The sequence below is a fragment of the Falco rusticolus genome, chromosome 4 (assembly GCF_015220075.1).
Source record: "Falco rusticolus isolate bFalRus1 chromosome 4, bFalRus1.pri, whole genome shotgun sequence".
Classification (NCBI taxonomy): domain Eukaryota; kingdom Metazoa; phylum Chordata; class Aves; order Falconiformes; family Falconidae; genus Falco; species Falco rusticolus.
In genome coordinates, this window is record NC_051190.1 from 14,056,162 (window position 1) to 14,072,294 (window position 16,133).

Genomic DNA, 16,133 nt, shown 5'->3' on the forward strand with positions numbered 1-16,133 from the left:
CCTTTTTCAAAATATAAGCTGAGGAGACTATACATGGTCATATTGTTAGAAGAGTTACATTAATGTAAACATACTTTAAAAAGAAGTGTAGCAACCAAACAGCCACACTTCAATGTACATTCAGAAGACATACCTCATATATTGTTATTACGAATTCCATGCCTGAATTAGAATTGTTCAGGCTGCACATAGATCTCTGAAACTATAGAACTGACGTATTTATGTGCTCATGACACAACAGCTATGTAAAAGTTGTCATGTTTTAAGACACTGGAACTCTTAACATGCACTTTTTAAAAAAATCATTATTTGAACGTATACTGTAGAGATCATATTCACAGTATTTTGATACAATAGAATACCTGTTTCCTGCACTGTTACCGGGCATCTCCTGCATTTTATTTCTGGCTTGTGAATTTTAGTCAGGTTCAGCAACTGTGTAACTTGTGGCACATCTGCATTCAGCTGGCAGGTTCGAGGAATAACATCTGTGGGCTCATTTGGCATAAATGGAAAACACATACCTAGAATCAAAAAACATGGGCTTTACTTCACTGAAATGACACAATGAAATTAAATTCCACTTACACTATTTGTTAGATTACAGATACTTTAGTTCATGTGGTTATAACAATTCAATAGATTACAGTAATTTGAAAAAAAATGCGCTGCAATTATTCACTTCTAAGACTATAAGCATGACAACTTTAAAATGATATTGTGTATTTTTTAGGGCAAAAAAATTAATTACATTTAAACTAAGAAATATGCACCAGTGTTTGGAATTGCCATAGTAAATCAACTTCTTTGATTTGGCAAGTGAAAAAGCAAAACAGAATCACAAAATATATGTTGTTAATTTTTATTACAACTCAGCTTTAATTCTAATACTGATATATTGATTTTCAGACAAAATGAACATCTGAAAATGGTACTGATGTCAGTGGGACTGAAGTGGCAAATAGAGAAGTCCTGTATGTGCAAATAAAGAATTTGACATGCTTTAATTCCAAACTTTGGACAGCATCACACTTTCATGATGAACTTAAACACTGTCAATCTATCTATTCTTGTGACACCAGGCACTAGTAGGATGTGATCTGATTGTCTCTGCTTTCTCTTTGATAAACAATATAGACTGAGTTTATGAAAGTATCCAGAGTAAGACATTCCTGATGTTCTGATGTAAATTAATTCCAAATTTCAATAGACTTGAACATAGCAAGCTAATGGATATTACCCTCTTTTCCAAGGATAAAAAGAGGAAAATATAGCCCTAAAATGAAACACAAATAATGGATTAAGAGCTCCTAACAGACAAGTTCAAGTATCCCATGTTATATTTCAGTAGTGGACATATCTTTTCAACCATTTTTTCCACCAAGCTGATACATTATTTACTGCTGTAAGACAATACTTAGTGACTTAGAACCCCATATGTAACCTCAGGATTACTATGGAAACCAGAAACTAGGTATATATCAAGCTTGCATGCCTCAATATCATGGGGCAGAGAAGATTAATTCATTCCACTTCTATCTCAATGATCTCATACAGAAATAATTTCTCGGTATATGTGGTTTCTCCTTTGCACTTGCTATCATTTTAAGAATGCAAAACATATTGTATATAAGCAACTAAGAAAGAATAACACACATACAGCACCTTGAAATCACTACTTTCATCACCAAGGAGATCTAAGCAAAGAACTCAACCCTTGTCCTGGTTTCAGCTGGGATAGAGTTAATTTGCTTCCTAGTAGCTGGTACAGTGCTGTGTTTTGGATTTTGTATGAAATACTGTTGATAACACATTGATGTTTTAGTTGTTGCTGAGCACTGCTTACACTAAGTCAAAGACTTTTAGCTTCTCACTCCACCCTGCCAGCGAGGAGGCTGGGGGTGCAAAAGATGTTGGGAGGGGACACAACTGGGACAGCTGACCCAAACTGGCTGAAGGGATATTCCATACCATATGATGCCATGCTCAGTATTTAAACTAGGGGGAAAGCTGGCCAGGGGGCCACTGCTTGGGAAACAGATTAGGCATTGGCTGGTCAGTGGTGACCAATTGCTTTTAATTCACAGCAATTGTTTTTCTTGGGTTTTATTTCTCTTTTTATTATTTTCCCTTTCATTACAATTTATTATCATTATATTTCAATTATTAAACTGTTATTATCTCAAGCCATGAGTGTTCTTACTCCCAATTCTCTCCCCCATCCCACTGGAGGGGGTGAAATGAGTGAGTAGCCGTGTGGTGCTTAGTTGCTGGCTGGGCTTAAACCACGACAACCCTCGTTATGAGTTGCAATGTCATTGCATTCAGTGGAGATTGACTAACTGGTCCAATCATCTGAGAGGAAAAAAAGCTTTATCAAATCATGATTGTTAACTGAAAGTTAATTAATAATAACAAAAAACTACTATTGTTTTTCTGTAATTGCGTATGAAGTGTAGAGGTATTTTTATACACCCAAACCTTGAGCTGGAACATAATTTTAAGACTTGCCTAGATAAGGAAACTCATAAGCATACAGAAGATACTAATGCTCATCAGCTGTGTAATAATCATAGAATTGATAATCCAGTAATTAAAAGTGCAATATTTTACCATGCATACAGTTTATTAAAGCTGTCTACTCATTATGTTAACTTCATTTTGGAATTCTGGAACTCATTTAGAACATTTACACACATTTCAAATTGTTTAGAATGGAAGAGAGAAAACAATGTACCAATGGAATTAAATTAAAGCCAGTGAGGCTTCTAACTGCAGTTTCTGCAGAGAATTTAGCAGATTCTCTCTGTAGACATTTTTTGAATTAATTTTTTTTCCAACTTCATCAACAAAAAGAAGCATAAGCATAATGATCACATATTTCCCCCTATTTGTTTAGGTTTTCCAAATAGAAGCTACGTTTTGTTACAGTTATAATACTGCTAACTATCCGTCCTTCAGAAACCAGAACAGTTTTTTCAGGTGTGTTCTTTAAAATTCACAAAATGAATATTTGAATGAAATTGAAGCTGAATTACACCAAAGGTTCCTCTAAAATACAAAAGTGCCACCTCTGCTTTTTCAATTCCTCTCTATTACTGCAAATTTCAGCAAGGAATAAAGTTCTCTCCCTTGGAAAATAATGATTCGGGATTATGATTCTAGTTTGGAGACTGGTAAACCTTTGACCAATGCTCTATTAGTAATACAATCATTTTTCAGCTCACCACCAATATTACTTTCCCAATGAACAAGGACACATTAGGATAAATGGACTAGAGATCACCGAGAGGTGTTTATGATAGTTGCAGAGCTCCGAGTCATCTAATATTGTTTTGTTACAGTTTCATCTTGGATTATTTACAGAAAAAATCTTCATCAGCTGCTAAAGCCCAAAATCAGGAACACAAACAGCCAATGCTGCTAAGTGTAAGTACTTATCTTTCCTCTTCAGACAGTCAGGTTGGCCAAACCCTGATTTCTATCAGCATGAGAGACTCTCATTACAACAAGCTCTCTACTTGATAAAACTTGCCAGAATACCTTTAAGGAAGTCAATGTTTAAAACAAGAGGAGTATACATATATTTCATTAGTTGCCTAAAGTCCAACGCTAACAGAATTAATATGCTGTACTACCACTTTAATTTTGATGAAATCATATGATCTTTCAGATTGCCAATCTGATGACTAAGAAGCTTTTGATTTTATAATATGAACAGATTATGATTAAGTCTACATAGTAATTGTAACACACCACCTTCCTCAGCTGTATCTTGAGGCTTGGATTTTAAAGTGAAGATCTTTCTCAGTTTACAGTTAGCTGAAATAATAATTCCATCCAACGACCGGAAGCCAGCTCCTCTGAATATTTCACTGGTGAATGCTACCAAGTCAATACACATATTGCACCACTAGAAAAGAGAAACAGTCCTCTTTAATAAAATGCGAACACTAATCATTGCAGAAGAGTATTAGTGTATCGTTCTCTATCAATGAAGTCTCTGTGGAGTATTCGATTCTCACAGGCTGTGATTCACAATGCATAACATTTTGATATTAAAAAAGATATTGCTGTATTTGCACTTAAAACAATTATTTATACAAGCAAATCAGTACATATGACCCAGTGACTGCCAGCCCAAGTGAGCTCCATTACTTAGCATATCCCAATATATTTCACAGCTAACTTGTGAGAAAATGTATTTATTGAAGGTTTCTAGGGAAAAAAGTTTCGGCAGCTTAAGTGCTCCAAAGGCTATAGTTGGAGATTCTTTGATTATTTCTTTCTGAGATTCATAAAAAGCAGAACGTCTCCAAAGCTTGCATCCCTTCCACACTGAAAACTATCAGGCAAATTTCTGGTATGGTCAAGACCCCGGTGTATCATAAAATCTTAAAACTACTTTTTGTTTACAATAAATTTTATCCACCCCTGATAAGACATTTCCAAAAGACAAATCAGATAATGAGAACTGCCTAGGTTGTGAAAGATACTACTTAAATACATGTTTTAATTCTCATTAAATGATTATTCCATTTGTTTCAGGAAATGCTGTTAAAACACTAACATCAATGTGCTACACTCTCCTGCACTATTCCAGTAGCTCTAAATTCTCTCAGTTTCATTTTTTTCCAATTAATTCAACACTTGTGTATTTCTGTTTTTAATACAGAAATGAACACTTACAGGTATCTACTTTGCATGGGAATCGTATTACAATTCCATTAGCCTCTAGAAAAACAGGTTTCATAGAAAAGTAGTTTCATATAAAACAATACCACAAGCAGAAGAACTAACAAAATATGTTTTCTCGTGGCTTTATCTTTTCCATTTTGAGTCTCTGGTGTTTAAAAACACATGTGCTCATAGCTCTAGTATTCCTAACAATTATTCTCCTCATAGATTCTGAACATCTAGTGAGGGATGAGCTGATGCTAACACATCTTCTGTAACCAGGAAATAAACAGAGATGGCCTTGATGAGAAATGCAACCATTTTCATTAAGTTTGCAGAACTGCAATATATCTGATATGATTACTCACGTGTAAATGTAGTTGACCAATGGGTTTGAGTTTTATTTACTAAGACATAATGATTGCACATACCTCATTTCCTTGTAAAGTCAAGTAAAAGTAGTAGTTTCTAAATGCCAAATAGTAAATATTTTTTGAGAAAAAATTTAAGTGCCTACCTTACTATTCAGCCTCTGTCTGAAATTTTGGAAGGAAAGGGATACTTGTTTTGAAAACACCAAGCAATGGAATGCAAAATGCAGTATTTATAATTATAACTGATATTTCTATTACTGAAGTTGAAAAATAGCATCATTTGTAAGAACAGAATACAGGAAGCTAGCATATGAAAATGTGAAGTATGTTCTACTGATAGAACAAACAACATATAAAATCCTTATTCACAACCAATCATGAGGATAAATAACAATCAGCTTGTGTATACCCTAAGTTAAACTATCAGAGTCAGGCAAAAGATCTATCTCATCACTGAAAGCAGTATACTTCCTCCTTTAAGTAAAAGCAACAATAAAAAGGCAGGTAACCATTTAGAAGATGACAAATACATATTCAGATATACTAAGAAATACAGACCTACTCTTTAAGGTTGGTCAAGCATTAAGGTTATTAAAATGTTTTGTCATTATAACTGATCAGAGCATTTAGACAGATCTCTGATTAATATTTTATTATTTAAATTAAGATACATAACTGAAGTTTATATTCTGCTTGAATTTAACGTGGTGTACATTAATGCATACTTTAATCCTGAAACATTTGTGCTAGCCTGACACCAAGACCAACTAACTAAAATTATACTCAAAAAATAATTTCATTTCAGTGGATCTTGAATTAACAGCAACTTCAGTGGTATGATCTGACGCATATATTATTTGAATAAAATCCAACCACTTCTTCCCACAATACAACCCCCCCAGAAATCTAGAATTATCACTGCTGCCTTCACCTTAACTATCTTAAAAGAAGTCATAACTTCAGACGTTTTTGTGAAATATTCTCTCATGTCTAGCCTTAAATCCACAGCTGCTTACTACACTAAGTGTTATCTAGTTCTCTTAGTACATAGTTATATTTTAAAATATTTGAAATCTAAGTAATCTCATCTCCAAATGATACTCAAAAGCAGTATTTGAGATGTGAGTCTTTACAGGGTTATATGGTAACCATTAGGTTTTGTATCCTGAGAGCTATTAGCATTATGTTGTAGCTGGGTGTGGGAGAGGGGAATGGAGAGATGATGCCTATTGTTTTATTTGCATCAGTTTGACGTGTGCCTTGTTTTATATATACATATACATGTTATATATACACCAGAATCTGGAAGAACCTGAAGCACATGAAAGTAGCCATCAGCCACAGCCTACCTGCAGCTTCAGTGAACACAGTAAAAGGCCACTACAGGAAAAGGTACACATGAACAGGAGCACTACAATGAAGAATTATCTGGGACACAGAACTTTGGAGGGGCTGAATAGACAGAAGTAAGAGATAAACACATCACAAACAGCATAATCTTGGAAAAAGGGAATGAACTCCTACTGTTAAAAGAAGGGTAGAAGAGTAGTAGTATTAGGCAGTTCTGATACCGTTCAGCGGAAAGGACACACATGGTAATTTCAACACATCTATAAACTTGCATAAAACATTTCTGATAAAAAAGCATGCTCAACCACAGTTCAGGCAATATTCCCAAAGTACCTACTATTTTGCGCTTGATCGTAAACAGAGGAATTTTTGCATGCAGAGGGGTTACAGACAACTCCTTGTGGACCGTTGATAAATACAATCTTCTTTTAATATTTCCTAAATCAGTTACCCTATAAAAGAAAAAGCAGGAGACGATGGAACAGATCTTTGTCAATTCAATAATCCAGTATCTTTGGGCAATCACAAAAAACCTATTCATATGCAGAACCTTTGTCAGTGATAACAAATATGGAATTCAAGAATTACTTCTTTTACATGATAAGTAATGAGATTTCCTTCTCAAATTCAAACTTGGTGGCTATATTCCTGCATATATAAAATCACTTTACATGCTAATTTTATTTCAACAGTCTACATTCTTTGCTAGATTTCCATAGCCCTTCAGACTATGAAAGAATTCAATTTGTACGAACTGAGAAGCCAGTGGCCTTTAATAATCACACTTGCTTCTGCCCCTTAAGCTTGTGTTACCTTGGGACACACTGTCACCTGCTAACTAGAAAAACATTATTTGCTTTCTTTTCCTAAAAATGCCTCTGTCATTTTATATAGACTCTTTGTCAGCTTGAAGATAGACACAAGACATTTTCTGTCTGTTTTACTTCCTGAGCACATCTCTTCAAATGTGAATTGTAATACAGCAGTTTATTGCTCACTATTCAGGTCATCACACAATGACACCAAGGACACCGGATTTAAACATTTCTAATAGATTCAGACCACAGCCACGATAACAAAGATTAGGTTTCCTTTAAACTGATAAAGGGGCTCATTTTTATGCTCTGTTTCCTTCAAATCTATATTGGTTTTGGCTGGGCTAGAGTTAAATTTCTTCAGAGTAGCTCGCATGCTGCTATGTTTCACATCTGTGATGAAAACCGTGCTGATACCATAGGGCTGCTCCAGTGGCTGCTGAGCCGTGCCTACAGTCAGCGCCTTTCTGGTTCTCACACTGTCCCGCTAGAGAGCAGGCGGGGGGCAGACGGCGGGGACAGCTGCCCCCCACCAACCCAGGGGACAACCTATATCACAGGATGCCACGCTCAGCAATAAAAGCTGTGCGGAAGGAAGAGGAAGGGGAGAAGTTCAGAGTGATGGTGTTTGTCTTCCCAAGTAACTTAGGCGTGATGAAGCCCTGCCGACGGGAAGCAGCAGATGCCTCATTTAGCTTTGGTTGCACATGCAGCTCTTGTTTTACCCGTTCAACTGTCTTGATCTCAACCAGGTATCAAGAGGTTTTGCACTTTCACCGCCCCTTAGTGCAGGGGGAGCGAGAGTGGCCATGTGCAGCTTTGCTGCCTACTGGGGTTAAACCGCAGCAGCAGCACAACTGCGATATTCCCCAGCAGCCCCACCTTATTATACTGGAAAACACACGTTACTTTAAAGGCTACAATCTGTATGGGGAAATAATGGTTAATTTGCCTATTATTTTTGAACGAGCCTATTTCTAACAGATGGGTATTACTCTGTAATCAGCAGCCCCTCCAAGAAGATGACAAATAATTACAAGAAACAACTTCCTGTCACTACTTAGTGTTCTTGAAAATAATTATTTATAATCATATTTAAATGCTGGGTTTTACTTTAAAATTGTGAGACTGCCCCATAGATTTATTTATTTATTTTTAAATTACTGAAAAATCTTTTTCATGAGTAAGGACTACCTGTAGCTTAAGTAACGCAATGTTGTCACCCAAAATTTACAGATTAAATACCCTGAAATGTTCTTAGGTTTCCTTAGGCCAGCTTAGGAGGGCATTAAATGGAGCAACTTACAGACTTTGGCTATTTTTGGCAGTTTGAGAGTTCAACCAAGGACAGTACAAACCACACTGCAAGTATGTAAACATCAAAAGATTCTACTAGTACGGGCTATAAAAACACAGAAGCACCTGCTAGTTTCTTGGTAATCATTAAGACCACCACGCAAAGCAAACAAAGCCCGTCAGCTTTGCAAAACTTGGTGATTCTTTCCTCTCCCTTACAGACAATTTATCTTTAATCTATTCACCCTCATAACATGGGTGGGCAAATCAAAAGAAAGTGGAAGAGTCTACTAGCTGTTTCATTTTGAAAGACTACCAGTTCTTCTCAATAAATCACATGCACTTTCAAAGGCAGCAAATTCACTACTGTGCCAGGGGAAGAACATTATATCCTCACCACTGCTATCGTTTGACATAGCAGATTTCACTATCAGCTGCATATATATTTATGGATGGATGAGTAATACCATCAAGTCCTTGGAAAGCAATTTAATCAGAAGATCTCAGTGTCTTACAATGCTAGCGTCCTGGGCTTGGTCTTACTTTTGAAGAAATATAGGCAAGATATAATTTGCCCAAGATAATCAGCAAATTAGCCACACAGCTAAGCCTGTGCCCCAGATCAAGGCTTAGTTTCATCCATCATTTTGCTTCTCATACACACTTTGATGAAAAAAATCTATAGATGTAGTTTTCAGAAACTCTCCACTCTATTCTAAATCTTGATGTTTAGAAGTGCTAAGAAATTGAGGCACCAAAGAACTCCAAAGGATTGGAGCAGTGGTTTCTTGAAACGCCCCTAGATCTCCTGGTTATGTGCAGAGCTAAGCAACCAGGTAGTTGCAGTAATCTAAGTGCTGAAACATAAAAATACTGTTCCTGCTGAAACTCAAACTGTGCAATTCTCAATGGAGAATGTTGCTTTAAATGATGCTATGACAGAGCAGTAGAAACCTAGACTTAAGTCACGCATATATCCAAATAACTGGCAATAAAAACTTAAGTTCACTTTAAAGTATTAGTTCAATACGTTTAAGTTTTATTATTTATTTTTATATGAATAGTTTTATCTTTCTCCCTCCTGAAAAAAATTAGGTACCTTAGCAATAAAAAGGCCATTAGTAAATGTACAGCTCAGTTATACTCTGAAGTGCAATACTAAATGCATTCGTTTAGATAAAAATAGACACATTAATGTTAGACTGTCATATAAGTTTAAAGTAAGATGCTTTTTGTGATGCTATGCATGCTGTAAAGAAGCAGTAAACTTTAGATAATAATCACACTGAAAGAAGTTTACAATTTACTTCAGTAAATAAATTTTAAACAATAAAAATATTTATAACCTACAGGCAAAAGTAGGTGAAACATTCGAAGAACAGGCAAAATTGGAGAAAGAAGATGGGCTTAAAATTCTGTAAAATAATTTTTTTACTGGGAGAAGATAAATTATTTGGGAGTTGGTATAACTTTCAGACTTTTCAGTTACATTGCTTCTTATAAAATAAAAATAAAACAAGGGTCTGATGAAACTTTTCTAAAATAATTCAGACAGCAGGAGTTAGAACATTAGAAGACATAAAATGACTCACGTACTTGTGAAACTCACCCTTCTTTTTTTCTGTTATCAAAAAGCATGACCTATGTTAAACCTACAAAGAAACATCTGCAGCACACATCTTTATTTTCAAAAATGCATTTAAAAATCTATATAGGAGTTAATGTATTTTTATTATGTCTGTGCTTGAGTATTTATATCTAAGGGTCAGACATGTGATAGAAAAGTAATGAGACCACGTTGAGAAAAATGAGGCAGTCAACAAGAAAATCAACCTCATTTATAATAATATTCCTGTGATCAGCAGGTGCATAACTCTCCCAGCTATGGTCATTAAGTGCATTCATTTCACATTTAACATCTACATTTGCAAACCATTTGAAAGTAAAATTACCTTCCAATTCAATTTTCAATTTTATTTTATATCTTCAGCTTTGATTGACTATTCTCCTCACAATGGTAATTATAGTGAGATTGCAAGTAAATGGTAGCAACTACCCAAGAGCACAGATAAACTCATCTTCCCAGATTACTTATTCACTTTGCTTCTGTACGTATAATAATTTATAACCATTTGTTAATGTTCAATTCAAGGATTAACATGAACTTAAGAAAAATGATGCTGGACTGTTGAAGGGATGCTTCATTTATCAGGCTCACTTGTTCTTAAAATGAAAGTGTTTTTCTCATTTATAAAATGACTTAAACTGGAAATTCACTAAACATGAAAGCAGGTATTTCACTGATGTTGCTAAGCAAAGAGCAACTCCCATACAATTTATTATTAATGAAAATCTCTTTGTATCCTGGTCAAAATCCAGACATAATCTTCTGCGAAAGCTTAACTATTAGTATGTTAGTATATTAGTACTTAGCAACTGTAGTGCCATTTTCTCCATAAAATGTACATGCTTCAGAAACATTAGATAGTATCATCATCTCCATTTTAAAGACAGAAAACCAAAGAAATACCAATGGTCAGTTTATTTGATATGCTCACAAATTCTTAAGTTTCCTTATTCAGGAGCAGTCTGTACTTCATGTACGTTTTACTTTATTCGCTGCTTATAAATTGGTCTCATAGGAGATACTATGGTATTGAACTGGCTGCCTGATCATCTAAGTCCAGAGCACTGTATTCTGCTCTCATAAAAACAGACTCAGTTATGTTGAAGATCAATCAAATCTCGACAAAATAAGAAATACGGAAAACTGATGTGTCAGCCAGACCTAGAGAACAAGTTGTGAAGAATCAGATTTTTATATACCTGAATTTTCTGTTCATAATGTTTTTTTGGAGATAATTAAGGAAGAAACACAAAGTCCCCTTAAACAGTATCCATTAAAAGGCAGAAATACAGGTGGCAGGTGCAAAAAAGAATCATCAAATCTGGTTGCCAGAATAGAAAAACTTTCCAAATATGAGAAGTAACAAAGATATGGTGAATCCTGAGCTCTCCCTACAAGACAGACATACTTGCAATCAATTCTCCAGCTGAAAGAATGACCTGGTATTTTCACTGGTCAAGAATAATTTGTTCTGAAAATTTCATTGCTCTTTGAACTTCACATTTCAAAAATGATTCTGGAAGTGGTCATTAATATTCATAACACTGTAGAAACTTTTCTCAGTATTTTAACATCCTTTGTTTTGAAATGAGCTCATCTTTCTTTTATTTTCAGGTATTTAGTAAATTCTATTTTGAGGCATGGTTGTACGTTCCTCTGAAGCATGGCTAACTGTGCCAAATTGTTTAGAAAACCGTAATTCTAGAAAATAGTTTTTAATTTGTTCATTACGAAGTACTCTAATGAGTATTAATATGTGGAAAGTTTAGTGCCTACATTTCAAGAATCTAAACAAATTACCCTTATAATGCAGTTATTTATGCCTGCAACTAATTCTGTTGGCTCTTTTCTTTAGTTTATTGGCTGCTATTCTTTCCACTTCATTTTTCTTTCCATGAATTATCTATTCTAAAGGGACAATCTGTCCTTTTACATTTACAAAGACACAGGAAAAGGTTATGTTTGCACCTGCTCTGTGCAACAGTTCTCTTAAGTACAGCCATATTTCTCACATTTAAACCATTTATTCTAATTACTAAGAATTGCTAAGAAGTCTGCCCTTTAGAAAGACAAAAGTAAGTTTTCTTGCTAATACTGGATTATACATTTACTTTGGCATATGAAAATCCTAACAAACCCTAACAACCAGCCAAACAGGATTGTCTACTCCATGTTACTTAAATTGATCCACCAACCAAATACCCACCAACCATAATTAGTACTTTTCTTCTCTCTGAAGTCCTAGAAGACAGTAATTTATTCTGTAGTATCAGTTACCTAGCCCAGAATCTGACTCAAACCATCTCCTTTCTAGTTTGAAATGAAGTATGTTACTTGGATTATCATAGTCTGTGACTGAGTATACCTTCTTAGATCTAAATTTACTTGTCACTAAATATTCAGAAGAATGTAATAGTTTTATTTAAAATTAGAATTTTAGTTTATCTTTACAGTGAAAAAGCTGGGTTTTTTTACCCCAATAACCTTCAATTTCTAGGATGTAACAAAATCATTTTCATCAAGGTCTATGACATTAGAATCCCATGGCACTCTCCCTTTAAGAAACAGATTGATACAGTATTCCACTAAGTTAATTTTACCTCTGTTTTTGCTCTGATCTCTTTTTGAACTTAGTAAGAGAATGAAAGCATCTCAGGGTCAGAAGAGCAAGTGAAATGGTTTTGCCTAGCAATTTAAAATAGAACAAAAAATTCTCAATGTTAGTGGCAAGGTTTATGGAAAGATCATCAGCCGTACAGAGCTCACGGTGAAAGCCCGCCAATAAAGAGCTGACAAAACAATACAAAGAATCCTCATTCTGACCAACTATAGGGGATTTTTTTCCTCCTTAAAAGGATCATACACAGTTAAGGTAAGAATCAAGGCATGGAAAAAAGTTCCCATCTTTCCAATTTAAATTTGAAGTTTTTGCAGAATCTGCCTCTTTATTTGTATTATGGAGCATTTACTGCTACATGCAATCACCTGCCTGCTTAACTACCTTGCTTTACTCCACCACATCTGTAACAGTGCCATGCCCCACTCTTTGGCAGCTATGAACACAGGACAGCTTTCAGGGATCCAGACAGATCATGTCCTTTTCTTCAATGTCTTCACACCCTGTATGCAGTCTCTCCAGAAAGGCAAGCTGAAATGTAAGTATCCACACCTCCTATCAAGAATAAATCTCAAACCAGATGAAACTTTGAGGCATTATCCCTGAATTATTATTTTTTTCCCATAAACTGAAGTCTTAATGTTATCCTTAAAATGGTAATTGCAAATATAAGAAAAAACCTATACGGAGACAGCTGCTGCATGAGGCTGGAAACCCTCAAGTCACTGTGAACCCCACTAACTCTGTTCTTGTACGCGATCACTACTGCTGCGTGCCAGATCACACCCATGCCCGCAGCATTCTTCATACAAACAACCCTTATTCCTTATCACTTTGAACTGAAAAAGAGAAGGAGTGGCTCCACCAATACTTCCCTTCCTTTCCTTAGAGGGGTGAAGATAAATACCTCGCTATGCAAATGCAACTATCTATAATTAAGGTGAGCAAATTAAAAAATGAGGTCTATTTAGACATGAACAGTCACATTAAGACAAACAGTAACAGTTTCCAATCGATCAAAAGGGTACTCTGAAGGGTTGACTCAAGTACATTTTCACACCACATTTGACAGTCTCCTTAAACCCTCAGTGTAATTGCAACTACAGGATATTCTAATTAACATACTTATTTTTTACTGTATCTTATTGAAGCATTAACTTGGCAGAAAGCTCATGGTTTGCTTTGCCACTGGAGTCTGAAAAGACCGGCCTCACAGTAACATTCAGAGAAGTGTAATCTCTTCTCTACCTACGTTGTTGACTAATCAAAACTTCTCTTGTCCTCCTTCAAGCAGCTCACAACCCTTATAGGCTATTCAGAATCTAAGATTTTATGTATTGGGCAGAATTAGATATCATGCTAGTCTTTTCTGTTTTAACTCTAGCAGGATGTGATTTATTTTTTTTTAACTTAAAACTTTCCCACAAGATAATACAAAACAGATTATCATCAAAATAACTGAAGATGACAACATTCAACTGTTTAGCCACCTGGATCTCCAGATGTGAGCAATTTTCTCAGTGTTTCAGTACCCTTATTCAGCCCCACCATCATCATTTCTTTCTCACCTTGGTAAATGTGTTCATTGACAAATTTCAAGCCCATAGTTTTTAAGAGAAGTTTTTTTCTTATAAAAATATGAGAAAGTTATTCTGATGTCTCCTGGTCTCCTGTTCCATAACTGAAGAAAAAGGAAACCACCCTCTTGAGAATGTTCTTGTTTCACAGCTACAAAATACCTGAGGAAGTTTTTTTCTATGCCTGATGTTTTATACTGATTAATTGAACAAGCAATGAAGTCATTGATACAAGACGACTTTGAACAGTTTTAGAGCTGCAGAAGCAATGAAAGTCAAATGCAAACAGAAGTACTTGCAGAACAAGGGTAATACATTTATCCTGAGTAGGGGGAAAGATAATACCTATCTTCTTTCAGACCAAGTGGCTAATCTAACTGGCAACATAATTTTAAACTAGGACTGTGTATTTTGTTATCAGTTCTATAATAAATGCATGAATCCTTTTTCACATCTGGAAGCAGGACACCCTGTTCATGAGTACCTTTTTTTTGGTTATCTGTTTCCTAAATTACCACCCATGCTGTGTTGGTACTCTAGTGAGAGTGATGACTGGAAGAGTTATTAAAAAGTGGTTACTTTCAAATACAAGTTAATCTCCTTCCAGAGTTACGGAATTTAACATACCCTAATAATTAAGAATGTTTCTTTATTTCACTCCTGCTTCACAAAAAATTCAAGGAGCAAGCCTCATGCTATTAATCATCAGAATTTTAAAAATTGTCTCCAGCTAGATCTGTTCAATGAAGTTTACCTTCAGTCTCTATCAGAAATCTTCAAATACTGTCACAGAAGTACATGACAGAATTAGCATCTATGTCCTGCTTCTAATTTTAAAAGGTTGGTTGAAGTTTTGCAAGATTAACCAAGATTCATATTTTTATTGTTCTGTATCTGAAAACATGCTGCATCTTTAGATTAACATGAATAATTTATCATATCTGTCAAAGCTAAAATGATGACTAATTATGATAGCCTGTGATTCACAAATTCAAACTATTACGGTGTCAATGAATAAATTAGCTATGCATGTAAAATCTACTATGTTCTGCTTATTAAAAATTGGAAAGTAATAAGCCTGTATTTACAGAAACAACTGTTTGAAAAAGGAAATATGGTACAACAATCTATATTCTCTGCTGTTCGCAAGCCTTGCAATAAAATTTCTTATCAACAAGTACAACTACTTTAGGAGCGTGGACATTTTAAGCCCTCTCCTCCTGCAGATTCCTCTATACATAACTAGTTAAAATTTGACAGAAAACTTCTTAAACCTTATCAGGTATGTTCCAGAGTGTGAAACTCCACAGAGTTCCCATTTATTCAATAAATCAAGAGCATCTCTTTGTGTTATAAACCCACTAAGCTTCCATGTATGATCAAACACATCACTCCTCACAGAGTAAAAATAAGCCACAACTGTGGTTTCAGGCCATGCTAATTCTGAGATGTCTTTCCAAAGAGAGTTAGGAAAAAGCTAAACTTTCAAAAGCTAATACCTGCGAACTGTGTTTGATTATTGCCAAGCTTTCTGAAATTCCTCTCCCTAGCAAAAAAACCCACAGGTGAACAAAAAGCAAGCATCTGCCTTAACTCTGATGAATTTCAACAAGTAAAAAAACCCAAACCTAAACTAGATTTAAAATACAAAGTCCTAATTTTAAAATACAAAGTCCTGACACAGGCAGGACTAGTCCCATGCATCAGTGCAGTCTGAGGGCTGACTGGCTGGAAAGCAGCTTTGTACCAAATGACCCAAGTATCCTGGAGGAAGACAAGTTGACCATGAGCCAGCTAAAC

The 16,133-nt window shown here is 35.3% G+C and overlaps 1 protein-coding gene across 2 annotated transcripts in view; it reads right to left on the reverse strand.

Annotated features, from left to right (window-relative positions):
• The window catches only part of CFAP20DC (CFAP20 domain containing), an 84,229-nt gene that overhangs the window by 51,122 nt on the left and 16,974 nt on the right, over positions 1-16,133 (reverse strand). For both annotated transcript variants that reach the window (XM_037387139.1, XM_037387138.1), the window contains exons 6-8: positions 6,739-6,853; positions 3,760-3,913; positions 363-524 (exon numbers count right to left, since the gene is read on the reverse strand). In XM_037387139.1, coding sequence (XP_037243036.1) covers positions 363-524; positions 3,760-3,913; positions 6,739-6,853 — 431 coding nt within the window. The remainder of the gene's footprint in view (positions 1-362; positions 525-3,759; positions 3,914-6,738; positions 6,854-16,133) is intronic.